The sequence below is a fragment of the Mytilus californianus genome, unplaced genomic scaffold (genome assembly GCF_021869535.1).
Source record: "Mytilus californianus isolate M0D057914Y unplaced genomic scaffold, xbMytCali1.0.p SCAF_9, whole genome shotgun sequence".
NCBI lineage: Eukaryota > Metazoa > Mollusca > Bivalvia > Mytilida > Mytilidae > Mytilus > Mytilus californianus.
Genome location: NW_026262745.1, coordinates 24,288,682 through 24,308,360, shown reverse-complemented (window position 1 = coordinate 24,308,360; position 19,679 = coordinate 24,288,682). Strand labels below are relative to the sequence as shown.

At 32.2% G+C, this 19,679-nt stretch overlaps 2 protein-coding genes across 2 annotated transcripts; both read right to left on the bottom strand.

The window, feature by feature from the left end:
- Positions 1–1,209: 1,209 nt before the first annotated feature.
- LOC127714789 (uncharacterized) lies at positions 1,210–9,621 on the bottom strand. Its single transcript, XM_052220825.1, has 8 exons — positions 9,556–9,621; positions 5,560–5,864; positions 5,138–5,332; positions 4,160–4,386; positions 3,392–3,590; positions 3,007–3,114; positions 2,620–2,736; positions 1,210–2,072 (listed from the first exon to the last, which is right to left on the bottom strand). Exons 2-8 carry the CDS (start codon positions 5,755–5,757, stop codon positions 1,794–1,796), a joined length of 1,323 nt encoding a protein of 440 aa, XP_052076785.1. The 5' UTR covers positions 5,758–5,864; positions 9,556–9,621; the 3' UTR covers positions 1,210–1,793.
- Positions 9,622–12,217: 2,596 nt separating this feature from the next.
- Positions 12,218–19,212, bottom strand: LOC127714891 (uncharacterized). Its single transcript, XM_052220922.1, has 7 exons — positions 18,540–19,212; positions 17,081–17,266; positions 16,188–16,759; positions 15,469–15,664; positions 14,619–14,723; positions 13,880–13,993; positions 12,218–12,783 (listed from the first exon to the last, which is right to left on the bottom strand). The coding sequence occupies exons 1-7, from the start codon at positions 18,888–18,890 to the stop codon at positions 12,502–12,504; spliced, it is 1,806 nt and encodes a 601-aa protein (XP_052076882.1). The 5' UTR covers positions 18,891–19,212; the 3' UTR covers positions 12,218–12,501.
- Positions 19,213–19,679: the final 467 nt, after the last annotated feature.

Here is a 19,679-nt window from a genome sequence, read left to right as displayed (position 1 = left end):
TCTGAATGCTTTAGTTTTTTTGAGATATAAGCCAAAAACTGCATTTTACCCCTATGTTCTATTTTTAGCTATGGTGGCCATGTTTTTTTTACGAAACTGTTAATAAAACACACACTTTATATAAGTTACCCTAAGGATCATTCAGCATAACCTTGGCTGCAATTGGTTCAGTAGTTTCAGAGGAGAAGATGTTTGAAATAGTTTACACCGGACGGACGACGACGGACGACAAGTGATGGCAAAAACTCACATTTCCTTTTAGGAAAGGTGAGCTAAAAAGAAGCTGAGCCAAATTCGTCAAGTACGATATTTACCTGAAGTAAGTTGAAGTTGCAACTTAAGCTTTAATAAAATAATATTATTTCATTAACGGATTAACACACAAAATTTAGCATCTGAATCATACCAATACAGAATCACTAACTACTTGGCGGATGATATCCTCTGGGACTGATATTCCAACAGCAATAACAATCCAGTGGTAATAAATTCAAGTAACAGTAGTTTACCGATGATCAAATGTAACAAATCCATTAAGAAAACACAAACCAAGGGAAAACAACCTTATAAAATACTAAGGGAATCGCATGGCCTCTATAAGGAACGAGACTGTGTGCGTCGGCAGGGAGAGCGTCTTCATGTATGTATGCATCACACGCCATGTGATTCGAAACTCAGACATGATGTTCCAATCGGTTAATCATCAAATCAGACGAAACGATAAAACACTAAACGGGTGATTATCTTTATGCATTTTAACAGCGTCTTGTATTGTCGTCTGTTTTTTTTCTGTATGGAGTGCCTTTAACGCAACTTTATTACTCATTACTTTTCGACTTAATAAGTTTGAATGTCCCTTTGGTATCTTTCGCCTCTCTTTTACTTGCAACAGATATCTTATTGAGAAGAATTTGTATTTCCTGTGACCAACATGTCAATTCAAAGCAAGAGAAATCATATTTCAAGAAATAAATTTAGAGTCAGTACGTACATGTAACTACAAGAACAGTACCAAATACATCATTCCCCAAAAGAGATGCAATGCTGTTTGTGTTAAAGTTGAAGTTCTGTTGGCAGATTCAGTGTAGAGGGAGTTGGAGTTATATGGTAATTGGATATAATCTGATATAATGTTTAGGCCATTGTGAAGATAAGGACCGTAATAGCCTTTCTTCCTTTATCTACCACAGGACTAAAACCACCACTACAGCAATGTGAACATTTCTTTAATGGCTATTTGATATGATAACAATTACATGGATGATAACACAAAAGTTTCACACTTTCATTTGAAATTCATTAATTTAAACTAACTAAAATATAACTCAAACATACAATGATTAATCAATAAATATCGTTTAAAGGAAACACATATCGTTGCAACGAAGCGCTTACTGAGGCAAATACTCCAAAATGTTAGTAATGTCCCTGCTTTGAAGAACCATGTCTTAATAATTTTATTTTGACACTCGAGACTTGAGGAAAGTGTTAACTGTTCATTTACATCACAAGGGGAATATCAAATAGTTATCTGAATATTAAGTTTTTCCAAACTAAAGCACATTTGAGACAGTGAGAGGATAGTTATAAAATGCAAGAGTTTTGTTTCAATTATTTTGTCTTACGTTTCTCCATTTGGTGTTTAAATGAAAAAGCTTGTTTAACATAGAGAGACGACTAAAGCTAATTGTAATAGACAAGCATTAAAACCGCATTAATTTTTGGAACAATGATTTTAGAGAAAACAAATCAAATAAATTTAGATTCCTTGCAGTAGATTATACTAGAACAGATTAGTAAGGTCTTGCGCAGCCTCGTTTTAACATTAAACCAGCGTCATGTAAATATAATGCCGGCCATACAGCATGTTTGACAACAGTTCCTTTTTTCTTGTAGTATTTAAAAATTGTTGGGTCCACAGCATCGTCCGGATCTGGCCATCTTAAAATCATCGATGGGTCTTGTACACACATGTACCATATGAGTTCTACACATTTGTCAATATATGAGTTCATAGAAACCAATGTTTTATAGTTGAGTTCTAATCTAGAAGCTGTAGATTCCTTGAAATACTGAAAATGAAACAAAACTTTGTATTTGCAATAATGAGTAAATTGATCTTAAAGTTCATGCATTCCAAATCTGATGTATTTAATCTCTAATTTGTCTAAACAAATAATAATATAATTTATTGTATGTAGACTTTTTAGACAGTTGTTCTGTTCGGTATGATACAACACTTAATGACTGATTATGAGGGAAATAGGTGTATATTATTGGATGTATAGTTGAAATATGGTCAGTGCTATGTGCATTGATAATTGGGTTTTGTCCGAGGGTAGAATGCACGTCAAAAGACAAGTAAGTATAAGGTATTTATCACATGTTCCATTTTTTCAGATTGTTTTAAAACTCTAAAAGAATCGCTGTCTTTTAAAGTTGCTCTTCGCAATATTATATGTCTCGATTTCATTTAATTTCATGCGTAGTTGTAATTATTTGTTTGCTGTTAACTTGCAATTCATGATTTATAATTACTATAACTGTCATAAGATTTTAATGGTCCTATTAAGTATACGCTTTGATATTTTGAAGTTATGAATAATGTTGAACGAATACCTGTATAACACTAGGAACAGACAATGTAGAACTTGCTCTCCTGTATTCCTTTGCTAACCGCGTAGCAACCCCTGATGGTAATTGAAGTGGGGATTTATATCCGTGTATCAATGATCCCTGCAACATAAAAAAATGATTAAACGATTGTCTTATAATCGAAGACGGATATCTGGTATGAAGAGTTTGTTTAACAACATAAAAATAAACGAAATATTTTTTTCTCTCTCAAAAATATGGAAAAAAATATCGTCGATGAACATTGAAATCATGCAGAATGATATATACAACACATGATAAAACACAACCAAGTTTGTCAAGGAAACAGAAAAAAACACAACAAAATGGAGTTGTTAATTTAAGCTATTTGTTTGTTATAATATATATTACCTTGTCTAAAGCGTAAATATTCTTTTGTCGAACGTTTGGATGTTCCATTGTGTGAATGAGTTCTATTATTTGGTCCTCTGCTATTTGTTGACAGAATGGATATGCATACTAAAATGAAAAAAAAATATAGAAAATTTAATGAACTCTGGTTGATAGCTGTCTCATTGGCAATCATGCAAAAGCTGAAATGTTTTCCTTATGCCACTTTACGCCTGGTGTGCATAGTAAATCATTTGAACAAATTAATACATTTTACACTATTTCAACATAAAAAAGAATTCTCAAACGAAATATATCATCTTTTTTTTTGTTCATGGGACACCTTTTCTGAAATGAGTTCATCAATTAAGCTCAAGAGAGGAAAGATAAATATACCAAAACCTACCCTAATAACTCTCATCAACTTATATACAATTTCTTCATCGTGATAACCTCTGTCTGCTAAATCTTCATATGCTGCCTTCCATTCGTTTTCAAACACGAGAGCAAATTTTTCAGCTATGTTAGTAGAATTGACTGTTTCATTGGCGTACTTAAATGTAGGAAACCCGTCATAGATATGCTGATTGGCTAACGCACTGACCCTGTAATGTATCACATGATACCCATGTATTAAAGTTGCGCTAGTGCCTTAAGTTATTTCTCAAGCGTTTGTTGTAATTAAAATGGTTGATGCGCCGTATTGAATGATAGGTTACATATATGTTTATTTTTGTTTATCTCAGTTTTTTTAAAGTTGTTTACCAGTTGTAGATTTATTCTATTGTTTTCAGACATTTTACTTTTTTTTTCTTTTTACACTGTCGCTCTGATACTCTATTTGCAGTATTCGAATGTTTCTTTAATTAACCTCTATACAGGTGTATCTAAGGCAGAGCAAAAGTATATAACATATGAAAACATATTAATCAAATACTTTGAGACGACAACCAAATACATCTAATCATCAACATGTGTGATATAAAAATTACCTTCTGTGATAGTTATGTGATCAGCCGCTCTGCATTTATATGAAATATTTGTCACTGGAAGTTAAGGAAACATATTTTGAATGCTTATAATATAATCTACTTTGTCTCAATCTCTTCCACAAAGAAAAGACAGAACACAACTTCCTAACTCAGAATGCCTCAAAATTACAAACAAACTGTACCTGCTGGTTAACTCTTGAATTGCATTATCCCGCTTAGTCAGTTCCAGTCTGAGTTCATCATATTCATCCGCAGAAACAAACCCATCCTTTCTAATGTATAATGGAGATTTCTGCGATCTTGCAGTGACTATCATGTTTGGGGACTTAGGAGGTGTGGTTGGACTTAATCTCCCTATTAGACCTATTTTCACTCTTTCTGGATTATGACGGTTTTTCTTCAAATATTTCTGAAAAGTATGTAGACTGCAGATTTATGTCAGTATAAAAACTTTTATATATGAATTTCTATTGTCTTTTAAAAATCGGCAACAAGATCGAATCATGATATGGTAAGTTATGTCGAAGTTTGCTGTAAAGGGTTTTAGATAAAATAGTTCCACAGCCGAATGTACAAATGTAAAACAGAACTTCGATAAATTTGTTCAATAACGTTTGAGTGTGGAGTATTTGATCGCATTTAATAGAGAAATATTGCACATTCATCTTGTTTAGGTGGTACCAAACACCTTGACTAAAATTAATTTGGCTCGTTTAATTTTCATTAAATTTTGACAAAATATTTACTTTGACCCTTTGTCAAAAATATAAAAATTTCAAAAAACTTGAACCACACAATTTATCGGAAAAATTTCATTGGATATATATAGCAGTTTGACAAACATTAATTTTGGTCATTGAGAAGCTTAATATTTCCTTAACAATAGAACGTGATTACAAGTTCAGCTGATTTTTACAGAGTAATCTTCTTGTAGTGTTATGTACCACCTTAAATGATAAAAACGAAAGTGAGAAGAACCAATGTTAGCGAACGACCATGTTGATAGTCTTGGGAATGGAGCAGGAGAATATTTTCAGTATGGAATGTTGCTAGGGCAGCTTTTGTCCCTTATATTTGGTTTTACTCACAATGTTCGCTGTATTCTGTGGATTTTTCTTATGAGTTAACGTGATTGTAAGTTACTAATTTTGAACACTTACATTGTCCCCCTCAAGTTGAACATACAGTTTTTGTATACGTTGCAGTGATATGAATTCAAGCATTGCGTTTCTCCATGCTGATCTTCGGTGTCTCTCTGCTGTTTTTAACACTTGATACAGTTTGCTGACAGACAGAGTGGGGAACTGTGCTTCACTGACATAAACTTTATCATCGTTCTTGACTAGGCTCCGAAACTACAAAAAATGAATAAAAAACATATAAGTTCATGGTGATGTCATATTTAAACTAAATTAGCAATTATCTCTTTTTAATTAAAAAAAGTTAATAAAGTCAAAATCTCCAAGAGATTTGTAAATTCATCGGGGTAATTACTATGAAGTATTTGAAGATTACCAAGCATTACTAGGAGATTTCTGAATCCATTATCATATGCAATTTAATGAAATTCGATTCGACTAACCTGTTCCGGGTACTTTGTATGGAGGAGGTTCTCCGTCTTCAGGAGGTCTATGTACTCGTATTTAGCAGCATCCAATACATGTTTCGGATAAAACACTTGCATGTCCTGTACAACAGTTTCTATATTCAGTCTCGGTGAATAGTCGGATGACAAGTTGATATACTTGGCCCTCACCGGTACCAGCGCCATTGAATACATCTATTGACAACACACTATGTAAGGCAATCTGTTTATTGCGTAAATTTATCAGAATCGTACTTGGACATACTGTAGGATGATTAATATTTCATTGGTTGCTACATTATCTGTTAAAATGTAAATTTGTATATCTTTGAAATGATTGCATGTAAATACAAATACATAGATTCTAAGAATACCAAACGTTCAAGCAAGTAATTTTACTTAGATGTGCAGTTAAGTAAAACATTTGGAATTGATTACATTGTTTGAGCTTTTACTACCATATATATCCACTGTATCTAAACTACCCCGGCGAAAAATGTTTGGACTCAATAGTATCTAATGTCCGGTACGGTGACGGACAATCAACAGACAGAGAAATCTAGAAATTCTGTTTATCTATATGTTGTTTTAATGATATTGAATAATATACATACACATATAACTATTTTCGATAGTGTGATGTAATATTTTCTACCACCGTTCTAGATTTATGGAGAAATAAGTAAAAATGCACATCAAAATGGTGAATTGAGTGAACCCTGCCTCGAATTTGTTTAATTTCTCTTTAAATTGAGCACATTGTACGGAAAGAAAGGTACGGAAAGAAAGATATTAACACGGAGATTTCAAGACTTTTCACTATGATCGCCTCAATATTTGCATGTCTGTGCATGGAATGAAAGAAGTGGGTCATGTCAAAATTGAAGCACCCGGTTTTGTCAATGTGTACGACCCGGTTTTGTCCTTAAATTTCACAAAGCAGACCCGGTTTTGTCATAGAAAATAATGCATAATCGCATGACGAAAATTAAAATATGGCGTTCAACAGCAGTTTGAGGGATCGTTGAAAAACATTTTATTTCAGAGGATAACTTATAACCTTTTAGAATCCATAAACACTTGAATTCCTGTTATATTAGAACAAAGGACATTTCAAATTTTGTTTTGTATAAAAAAAAAAGGAAAAATTAAAAAGAAATGAAGGTTTTGAAACGGAATTAGATTTTTTTATATCATTTATGTAAATTTAAGTGTTCAAACTTAATTAGTGCACGGCCTTGAGAATTTAAGGACGCACATTTGATATGTGATTTTCTGGGACAACAAGATGGTTATCTTAGTGTTCCGCTCTACTTAAAGGGAAGACAGTATAATCGTTTGAAATAAATATTCTGAAACTAAACGTTCATTATAAAGCAAGAGAATAAGACAAATGTATGTGCATGCAGAACCGCCCAAGAAAAGGAATTTCCATGCGGCGCAAAGGATCACAATAATAGTGCGTTAAAAATCTGTTTACCCCTCCTTCTTACAATAATACTAAGTATAAGTTAGTTTAAAAGTCTTAGGCCATCCGGAAATTGCAATAATGATTATTTGATTAGTAATTTTTATAAATAAACGATGTTTTATCCCTCTTTTTTTTTCTTTTTTTTTTTAACATTAACAAATTCTTTAATGCACTAGTATCTAGTTGTTAACAACTGCCCTATATAGTACAACTATTATATATAGGTTTATCTCTTCATTGTATAATGATTATCGTACATTGACAAATGTTCTACAATTTAAGCAATTTGGTCAAGTTTAAAATTGTAAATTTGCAAGGGCGGACCGAGGCCATGATTTTTGAAAGGGGCGTATTCATAAACGGATTTTATACCGCCGAGCGTAGCAAGGGGAACTTTTTTTTAACGATTTTATGCTAAAAAAAAAAATCATATATAAATCGTAAAAAACATGATAAAATAATTATTTATAGCCACCAAAAAGGGGGGGGGGGGGGGTCGGCGTACTCCCTCTACTCCCCTGGATCCGCCACTGATATAATGTAACTATATCGTATACCATCATAAAATTTAATAAAAGACGAAAAAACAGAGACAGCCACCAATCGCATATTTACTATAGGGGCTCTGTAAAATATTGACAAATATAATGCCTACCTATGTTAAAATGAGCGTAGAGCATGGCATGATAGAATTATTTTGTTTCTAATGGGGAAGTTTAGAACTTGTGTATTTCGAAGCGAACATAAAATACACGTTCGAAAGGCAACCATTTTGATTGAGAAATCCAAAACGTTCTAATAGATATAAGAAGATGTGGTATGAGTGCCAATGAGACAACTCTCCATCCAAGTCACAATTTGTAAAAGTAAACCATTATAGGTCAAAGTACAGCCTTCAAAACGGAGCTTTTTCTCTCACTGTCCGTCAATGGATGAATGAATGAGTAAATATATTGTAAACATAGCGAATAGTGTAGTAAAGCATACTATCCTTACTCTTTTGATAAATTGATATGGTAACACAATCATTCCACATCTTCTTATTTTTACATCATTACAGTAGTATAGAAAACAAACAAACATTTTTGAGATGTATTTCTATTTGTATCCATCTGAAGCCTTTTTCAACTGATTTTTATAGTTCGTTCTTATCTTGTACTGTTACACCAATTTCCTAAGTTAGGGGGAGGGTTGGGATCCCGCTAAGATGTTTAACCCCGCCACATTCTGTATATATTTACCTGTCCCAAGCCAGGAGCCTGTATTTCAGTGGTTGTCGTTTGTTGCTGTGTTACATATTTGTTTTTCGTTCATTTTTTTGTACATAAATTAGGCCGTTAGTTTCCTCGTTTGAATTGTTTTACACTTGTCATTTCGGGGCCTTTTATAGCTGACTATGTTGTATGAGCTTTGTTCATTGTTGAAGGCCGTACGGCGACCTATAGTTGTTAATTTCTGTGTCATTTGATCTCTTGTGACGAGCTGTCTCATTGGCAATCACACCACATCTTATTTTTTCTATCATAAGGAATTAATGTAAGTACATGATATAAAGTATTTATTTCCATTTAAACTTAGTTCGAAGATAAGAACAATAAGGTATACTATAGCATTAAAAAATGTCTACTCCCTATTTCGAAAAGTTCCCGTTTGAAATATATTTTAACACATCTTTGTATTGCAATAACATTTTTATAACATCTTTTTGACTCAAATATTTAATTTCTCCCGATTGGCAATGTACAGATCCGTGCTAACGTAGCTTTTCATAAATTTGTGGTTTCAAAACGAAACAAAACCGGGTCCTATACTGAGACAAAACAGGGTCCTTGTGTAATAAACAACATTGACGAAACAGGGTCCTTCCATTTTGACATGACCCATTTCTTTCGTTCCATGCACAGAAATGCAAATATTGAGGTGCTTATAGTGACTAGCCATGCAATCTCTGTGTTAATATCTTTCTTTCCGTACTTTTCTTTCCGTACAATGTGCACAATTTAAAAAGAAATTAAACAAATTCGTAGCAAGGTTCACTCAATTCACCATTTTCATGTGCCTTTTTACTTATTTCTCCATTAATCTAGAACGGTTGTAGAAAATATTACATCACACAATCGAAAATAGTTATATGTGTATGTTTATTCTTCAATGTCATTAAAAAACAAATAAATAAACAGAAATTCTACCTTTTCTCTGTCTGTTGATTGTCCGTCACCGTGCCGGACATTAGATACTATCGAGTCCAAACATTTTTTGCCGGGGTAGTTTAGACACAGTGATATCTTTAAGTGTTTATTCGGAGTCTTTATCTGGATTTTTTTCTTAGTGTGTTCATATTTTTTTTACCGAAATTAACTACTATTATTGTATCGTCGACCTTTCCTTTGCATTTGGTACATTATAAGGGTTCCGTGACGTTACATTGTTTGTTTAATTTTGTAATAAATTTATTGTTTTTTAACTGCAATATATTTCTCAAAATAAATTACGGGAATATAACGGTAAAATATGTTGCTTACCTTTTATAAATATCTTTAAAATTCAATCAGTCGTAATTCAATCTGCAAAATCTAAAATATTTGACTTAAATTAAAATGTCCTATTTATTAGTCATTTAGAAATTACTCAACGATAAAAGTGTCAAACTGCTATTAACTTTCTTTGTTTAATATAAATACTTTTCAATCTTCCATATCATTGAACTAAACATTTTAAATGTGTATTAATAATGAATATAACGAAAGTATATGTCTCTAAAACAAAGAGACAATATTAAATGCCCAAAGAAAGAACATTATATCACAAAGAATTTTTCTTCATGTATTAATATCTTACCACTGAATATAACTGACCTACTTACCTACTTGTATTCCTTTTTTTTAATTTTTTTTTTTTTTTTTTGTGATATGCATATGAAACATCAGAAGAAACATTTTCATTAGTCTGAAATAAAGACGTTACGATATTTTTATCGGTGGGTGATATGTCTAAACTGTTTTCGAAAATGTATGTATAGCGGATTGATAACAATTCTTTTTTTCTTGTTGCCGATACAAATTTTCATCCTCAGTTGGAGCAATTTTCATATTCTTACAAAACATTTTTCTGAAACGACCCAGAATTTGAATATTGAGACTAACAGTATGTTATGTATATCATATGATTGGTCTATTGTTGCTTGCTAAACGTCCAGTGGCAATTAGGAAAATAATAAGAATCTAAACCTATAAAATTGTTTGACTAATTTATCAACTGAACTAATCTCAGACATCTAGCAAATTATATCAATGTATGGATATTGACAAACTGCGGATGATACGCCCACTCCCCACAGGACCTAGAAGTCAAGCAGTGGTGCTACCAAATATGAAGGTAGTTTATATGTGTACCTATAACTACCATATTTCTAAATATAAACAGATATCAAGGAAATGGTAAATAAACAGAGTAAGACCGAAAGTGTCCTCGGGCTAAGTATATCCAGCTCTACATGCATCACCTTTCTTACAATTCTAGTCATATCTAACAGTAATTTTTAAAACCAGAAAAATGACAAAATCGGAAGTAATGTTAGTGGACCATAATGAACCTGGAATCTATGACAGAGTTTCAGAAAGTTTAGTAAGTAAAACGTTGTAACACTAAACTACTTTGCTATATTATATTACTTGTGAAGTGATGATTTAAGCTGTTCTATCAGATACATGTATAACCTTACTATTGTAGTTATTGAGTTCCCAGTATACCGGTCGTTCATGTTCACGTAACAAATGAATCGTCATTGCCTGTAGCATAAGGCTGTTATTACTATAGCCTGGGATCTTGGCTCACTGCTCGACAGTAGATACGAAGAAATCGACAAAGTATTAGATTGGGTTAGGATGCCAGGCTATTATTACTAAAAAAATGTAACAGGACAAATAGAACGTTTTTAAGTAACCTATACTGGATTTTATCCTTCATTATCAATATCAAGAATATTATTTTCGCTTTGGGATAAACCTTAGTGCTTCTATAGTAGTTAAAACATCCTTAATTTTAAGTTCGCTTGAATGTTGATTAATTAATCACTGAATAAGAGCTTCTTATAAATGAAACATGTAAATGGAAATACTTGAAAGTGAAATATTTTCAATTTTTCCATTGTTTACCATAATCATTTCTATATGTAGCAGTATTCCAACAGCACCTGCGTATGGAAATGTTTCTATACATTGATAAAATGTTCCAAGCCTTGCATTTCCTACCAGAATTACGATGAAAAATAGTAACAGCATACAGGGATCATCATAAACCAAAGCATTTTATTGGTTGTGCCGAAATCATTTCTTTGAAGGTTTTACGGACTACATTGTGCTTTGGTATGCCGTTATGAAATATCAGTATCACAGATTACCATGGATATGTTCCATTTGTAAGCGCTAATATCCCGTCGTTTTCACTTTCCGTAATGTGTGTCAACAAATATGTACTTGTCATACGCAACCAGACGGATCCCATCAGTGGAACAGAATCTGCTTACTCCTTTAGGCATCTGGTTACACTCTTTGTTATTGATGAGATGCGTTTTGTTTAGATTTCAGTTTTCTGTGCGGTGACTTGTAGACAGCTGTTCGTCTTTTTTTCATTTGGCGATAGTATTGTTGGTTGTTTTCACCTAATTATAGTTTTTGGTACTCGTTTAACATTTTATTTTTGACAATGTGTGCTTGCAGAGTACAACAGTATCAATCAATCCTTTGAAGAAAAGAAATAAAGGAACTGAAAAATACTGAATTTTCAATCTCAACAAAAAGGCGACATTTTTCAATAGCATTTGTAAAGCCTTCCTATCATATGATTGCAACATTCAACTTTTTCCTTGATTTTAATTCCAGACTAGCACCTTTTTTACCGTCAAACATTACTACGTTTTGAGTTCAAACAGTAGGTTAGTACCTATATTCTGCATTCACTTCTTTCTACAAGTCCTGAGTGTTTTAAACGTCTGCATTTTGATTACTTTATTGAGACACAAAAATGAACAGAGTAAAGCCCAACTGAGGACATTCATACAAACGAGGACATGCCATATTCCACCAATCGACAACGCTAAAATTGATTAACAAATAAATAGAAAATCTTCAGCACATACATTGTACATTTGTTTAATGCACAAAGGCAAATAAAGTAAATCGTATAAAAAGGATCAACAGTCATTTTATTTGCTGAAAACATACATATCAATACCAATGGCCTTTGAGATGGCATTATAGTAAAACAGGGAACAACATATCAAAAGGTTCAATAAATTATCATGCATAAAAATAATTAGTAGCAAACGGTGTAATGGAATCATGAACTCTTACACGTTAGATGTTACTCCGTTATTTGTAGCTATAAAGAAAAACATTTCAGCTTTGTTCCGAGATTTTCGAGCCAAAATACAATTTCAAGAGTGAGTTAAAAGTGTCTAATAAAAGTTATCACATAGGAATAGCAAATCCTTTACACAGTACTGGTCCTTTGTCGTACATTAACACTGCGGGCCATACAGGAAAATTCACATTAAATCCCTTTCTGTTGTAGTATTTATACAATGTGGTATCAAATGTTTCTCCTTGCTGAGGCCATTCTAATGACATAGACGGTTCTTGGTTTAACATTAACCATATGGTTTCTAGACACCTCTCAGTGAACGCTGATACTTCTGGTGTTTTCAGATGGACTTTATAGTCGGGCAAACTTTCCAATTGTTCATTGAATTTCTGAAAGTGAAATTATAATGTATATGAAATGCAAAATTACATAGGTGACAAAAACGGGAAATTTGCTGTCATATTTGCTGCCCTCAGATTGATTTCACTTTCTAGAAAAAGTCAAATCTTATATTAATGTTAAATGCCAGCAAAATAACAAAACGGTAGTATTGTTAGTAGATCATTATAAACCTGCGGGTCTATGATAGAGTTCTAGAAAATTTAGGAAGTACGACACTGAACTACCAACGACTTTGCCAATCTGGATTAAGTATTTCACAAAAATGCGTTAGTGCTTTATCAAATATTAAACAGGAAAAAAATAAAATAAATAATACATTTTACTATTTTTAAACTTAAATAAATAAAAATCTTTCCTTCCCTTTCTCCGAGTTATGGAAAATAAAGTACACAGCCAAAAGATCTTTCATCTTTTAATAAGTTTTCTATGTAGTGTCTTGTACACTAAAAGTTGCCTTTTTGGTGGTTTTTCGTTGTGGCCATATAGTGTTGTCTGCTTTTATTTGACTTGCGTCCTTATTGTCCCCTAGGTATCTTTTTCCTCTTTTCAACCCTTTGGGTCAAAATACTTCATTTAGAAATACTCCTTCGTATCCATTTTCTTACATTCTCAAATTTATGTATGGTACCGTTTTCTGTGCCTGGAATAAACCTCATGAAGGACATTAGGACATAAAACTTATTCTGGTTGATTAAAAGCTTGACATGGCACAAAAGCACATCTATTGTTTAAACCGTAACCTTAATATATCTTTTTGTTGTGTGTGTGTGTGTTGTTGTTGTTGCGTTTTTGCGTTGATGACCCTTTGAGGTGAACTTTTATAAATTCGTTTGAAAACAAATGTGAACGGAGAAAAACATTTTTTTTACAGGTTTGTTCAGATTCTTTATACAAAAATGTCGAAGTCGATGCGGTGTAGATAGATTGTTATTTCTTGTGACACCATTGAATCAAACCTAGTTCATGTAACATTGTACAATTTTTACTCGATAATAGAAATAAACACTTAGAATCATTTTGTAAATGTAAATGTATTCAATATGCAATTTTGTTCTAGAAAATACCATATTTGAATAAACTAACATCCAACAGATTAGTAATGGTTACTGTGCAATGACGTTTACGGAATAATCTTGCCAGTCTTTCTGCATCAGTATGAAGGCTTTTAATGTCGTTTGCTGAAACCTTTCGTTGTACCTAAAACAAAACAATAAAACACAAATTGAAACTTGAATTAAGTGAATCTAATACGATTTGTCGTTTTTACAATATCCGTACAAAAAGATAAAGAGAGTCTATTCTACCCCCTTTTTTTTCCCAAAGTGCTTGTGCCTGTAGCAAGTCCTCATTAACAATTTTTTTATGTCAGATCTTTACGTGTTTTGTCATTTTGGGAATTTGGTGCTGATTGAAGATCTTCTGCTATTAAACACCGTATGTATACACTGATACATGTTGACCAATATCTTTTGAGTTTTGAGTTGATCAATTTGCCACCTCATTGATATACATCCAATATATTGTATGAATTTGAAGCAACACTGAACTCATAAAAAGCTTACAAGAGAGCTAAATGCTATAATTACGGAATTAAGCAATCCAAGTATCCATGCAAGTGATCGTGGTTGATATATGAAATTGTTTTACTCTTGTAAACAAAATACCATTATGAACAAAGTGACGGCAAGATGTTCCATGAGTGTGAACCCGTCAATGATTTTTACGTGAACCAATGTGGTTTTAAATTTACATATTTTTTAATTCATTTAATGTATGTGAAAATTTGATATAAGGATGAATTACCATTAAAACTCGAACTTACGTTAGAATGTTGAGTAACACATGGTTGTATGACCTGATCCGTCATCAAGCTGGTAATGTTTTCTACTTGTTCAGCCGATACGGAATTCACCAATTTATAGCATTTCTGTAAATGAGAAAGAAAAAAAAGTTCTTTTTTATAATTAAATTATGAAGTATTGTGTCACCTAAAGTATATTTATAAGTTATTATTAGCACTTTGATTTCAATTTTTAAATTGATTCTATTTGTAAATATATCAGTACTAATGCTTCTAAAGTAGATACATAGTATAATATAATCTTCTGATTTTTGTAAGAGCTGCCATAGTCCTTTATATCATTTTCTCTTTTTTTTGGTGGTGGGGGGGGGGGGGGGGGGTGCTTAAGGGTCGCTGCCTTGTTTGACCTTTGAATTTTCTACAATATTTTTCTTTATATCTCTTTTATTGTATTGTTTCTTGTACCAGACTGTTCATTCACGAAAATAGTAAGCTACATGTCTGATTTTTTTATTTTTAAATTAAAGTTATTATAAAGGAAAACTTGTTCTTAAAATAGACAGCCATAATTTCTTTTCTCATTCCCTTTTTTTGAAAATATGCGTATTATAATTGCTTATTTTTTTCGGATTTTTTTAAGTAATTTTGGGTTGCAGTTTGTTGAGCATTGCCAATTGTAATAATGTATCTTATATTTAATGATATTGTAGCGTTTGCCATATTCACAACAATTTACATACACGCATATTGAAATGAAGCACACAAACCGGACAAAACAACATTAGAATGTAATATTAATATTTGACTGTAGTACAGGTCATTTTTCTGAACAACAACTTGGAATATTGTTCTTATACTCATATATATGTACCTTTATAATTTGCATAAGACTGTACAAAGCTACATCTTCTGTGAGTCTGTCTTGATGTCTACTAGTCAATGTCTCAACAGCTAGTTTATATTCATTGTCATATACATTGATGAATCTCTGAGCAATTTCTGTAGAACTGGTGTTCATTGTATAGTCTACGGATCCTGGATTATCATCGCAAGTACAACTACTTAGTCTGTAAAAATATATAAAACAGGTTACAGATTCCATTTTCCGTAGAAAAGATTATGAAATATCAAATGTTTATTCAACTCCTCGTACAGTATAAGTTTATACACGAATGATAACTGAACAACACCATGAACACAGCACAAGTTTCCAATTATGAAATATTAAGATAGTATAATAGTTTACCGGTGTAAAATTAAGGATAAAAAATACACAAATTCCGGATGAGAACGTGTAATAAATCTAACCTTGCTAGTCTATCATATAAAGTTGATTGTAAACGGTTTTGTTGGTTGTGTTTATACTAGGTTCTTTGTTTATTCATCGAGTCGTGTTATACCATTGTCAGATTCTAATTCAGACTTATATATAAGACTATTTTAAAATTATTTTTTTGGAAAAAGGAAAGTTTGGAATAAAAAAAAAACTGTTTTGACGCTTCAATTTATCTCGACATGTCGATTGGGTTTCCTTCCTTCCTCTCTTTTATGTTTGACAAATTTAAAATACAAATAAAAAGGTTCTCTCACCTAGCTTTTAAATTTTGAACAATATCTTGGTTTTCTCTATCAAGGTTTCTTAAGGACATTATTTCATCTGTCTGAGTCTGTAATAGATCTCTAAGGTGTTTATTTTGAGCTGTTAACGATTGCTGGTCGTGTGAGTTATAAACTGGAGAAACTTTCATGACTGGTTTACTTTTGAAGATTCGAGATTCAAATATATTCGGGGCCTGTCGAAGTTTAATTTCTGATTGACTACTTCGTATTGATACTGATGGTGTGGTAGATTCATTTAAATTCAATGTTTGTTTCTCAGTTGAGATAAAGTCCTGTGGTGATTTTCTTGATTTAATATTTGGCTCAGAAAGAATCCGTCTAGGTGTGTTTGTAAACTCATTCTGGCTTCTATTGTCTTGTTCTGGTGACTTTGGTACATAAACAGTGTGTGGTGCTCCGAACAAAGGAGGATCTGTTTCCGATTTCTCTGTTAATGATGTATCACATGGTGGTTTACTAATTAGGGTTACCGACGAAGAACTGTCTGCAGGAGCTGTCTCTGCTCTTGATATTGGAGGTAAAATTCTTGGGCTTTCGTAGAACTGAAAGAAAATACCTTTTTTTAGCCCATTTCAAGCTGATATTGATGATGTCAAGCTTTCAATTCATGATTTTGTCTGGTAAGTTTATCATTGTTTGTATTGTTTTAATAATGGAAAGCATAGTTAGACATCCATGTTCTAACAAAATGCTAAAATAACTCTCCATGATTTTATTTTTGTCGTCTTTTTAGATAAAGACAAATGAATTATCTCTTTTGATTTTGTTTAGAAATATCAGTTCGTGATAAATCTATAGCCGTACAAAAATAAATATAAAAACCACAAAATGTGCATAATTGAACCCAATAAATTGGTACTTACACCTTTGAATTTTTCTAAATCATAATAATCTTCTTTTAATTTACATAGTAACCAATATTCTTTCATAGCTTCTTCATAACTGGACGAACTCTTCCTGTCACAGATGGCACGATACAGAGGAGTTGACGAAGCCCAGTCTTTGTCATTTGGTAATTCTCCTCTATATTTCTCTGTTATTTCTTTATACTGGAATAAATCACAAAACTAATTTGGAATGAATTTTTTATAGAACGTTTTGTTTATAAAAAAAAAACTCTTCAAAAGATACCAGGCTTACAATTTTGTACGCCAGACGCGGGTTCGTATCAAAAAGACTCATCAGCGACGCTCGAATCATAAAATTTAAAAGGACCAAATAATGTGCGAAGTTGAAGAGCATTGAGGACCTAAAATTCCGAAAGGTTGTATGATAATGAATTCATCATAATCAAGGTGAAATCCAATATAGAATGTTCACTTTCTGTAGAAAATAGTTTTCTGGACAAATGTACTAACTGGTTATTTTTTTTTTATCTTTATCATTACCACGAAGGATAATCAGAACACATAAGCGTTCCATTTCCAATGATGTAAGATACCACATGCCCTACTCGAATCTATAATTCACTTCCAATAAATACCCCCAAAGATTGGAAAACAGTACTTTTTTTTTTAAATCGTTTGCGTAAACTACATTTGCAACGAGGGTAAGTTCTATTATTATGCATATATAGCTTGAACGTGGCAGACATGTAGCTGATATATCAAACTTGAATAGGTTTATTTTACATATTTGTTTTTCGTTCATTTTTTGTACATAAATTAGGCCGTTAGTTTTCTCGTTTGAATTGTTTTACATTGTCATTTCGGGGCCTTTTATAGCTGACTGTGCGGTATGGGCTTTGTTCATTGTTGAAGGCCGTACGGTGACCTATAGTTGTTAATTTCTGTGTCATTTGGTCTCTTGTGGAGAGTTGTTTCATTGACAATCATACCACATCTTCTTTTATATATATATATATATAGTAAAAAAGGTTATAGAGCAGCAAAAGATATTTATATATATATATATATATTAGGGTGGAAATTACTATGAAATTATTTTGTTAAACTATTAGGCCTTTGTATGTATAAAAGTCTTAAGATTTGCCCAACGATAAATTTAAAAAAAATCTGGTTGGTCTTTTTTATGACTAAAATATTGCGTAATATTGTGTTGCTGTTTTTATACTATTTTGTTGTTGTGCTACGAGTAACAGGTTTCTTTTAAAGACCCCACTATCATTTTGGGTCGTATTAGTTATTCATGTATGCATTTGTGTATATGCCTGCAAGAGTAGTTGAAGAGTTCATCGGTTAATTTTTGGAAATTCTGCTTTGATAATTTCCAAGTAGTTGTATCAACTACTTTCATTTTACACTTCTGACAGGAACAAATTGAAAATGCACATCTATAGGTTACTTTATTAATCATAGATACCCTATTTCTGTATTTTACTTCGAATTCCCTTTCAGTCTGTAAAAAGCTTATGTAATCTCGCTGAACTATCGGATCAAAGTTATAGTAAAATAATATTCTGTCAATATTTTGTCTTCTTTTATATCCTGATGGAATTTGATATTTTCCAAGTTGTTCCATTTCATCTCTACAAAGGAGAGTATTGATGTCGCATGTTTTCTTGCTACATTTATTTGTACACAAATGTAGTAAATCATTATAAAGAAAAAAATAATTTCTATAGAATTGCCCTGTACAAGTAGCTGTTATTGCTGAAATCGAGCACTGTACGTAATGATACTTTCTGTATCTAATTGAGGGAAGAATATGCATTTTTAAAGATTTGCCTTTTGATAAAATTCTGATACATAGTCATATCTTAACAAAACGAAGCAGCACATACAACTTTAATATAACCCAGATATTGATAGTTTCTCATTATGGTTTCTTCTTAGTTTTGTATACTTTTTTGATGAAATAGTAGATAAACGAATAGTATAAGACATATAACATATCTTGCTTCCCATTTACTAAAAAATAAATGTATGGTCTTGCATACGGTCGATACTTATATTTTTGCATTGTACAAGCTTTTGTTTTGCCTTCGTTTTCAACCGACTATTACATATTGTTCTAAAATTGTTGTTTTGTTACACCAATATACATGTACCAGGTAAGAAGGAGGATGTTGAGCGCTAACAGAATGATAAAAATATCGTCACATTCCTTATGTTATTGTCTAAACATGAGCCTGCAATTCAGTTGTCTTGTTTTTGGTTGTTGTCTGTTTTTCGTTTATATTTTAGCATAAACCAGACCGTTGTTTTTTTCTCTCTTTTTGAATTCTTTAACATTGTATCATCATGGGGCCTTTATTATGGGTTTGCTCATTGTTGAAGGTTGTACCAGTGACCTGTATGAGAAAAGCATTGCCATCTCTCCACCTTTTCCATAAGAGATAAATTTCGTCACCTTAGTACATTTCTTGTGTAGTTCAGTTTATTTCTTCATTATATGATATAATTGTGTTATATGAATGTTCTTCAAATATCTTACGGCAATTGTGTGTTTTTTTTCGAATGCTCATACTGCAATTAACAAAAAATAAACTAAATAACTCGT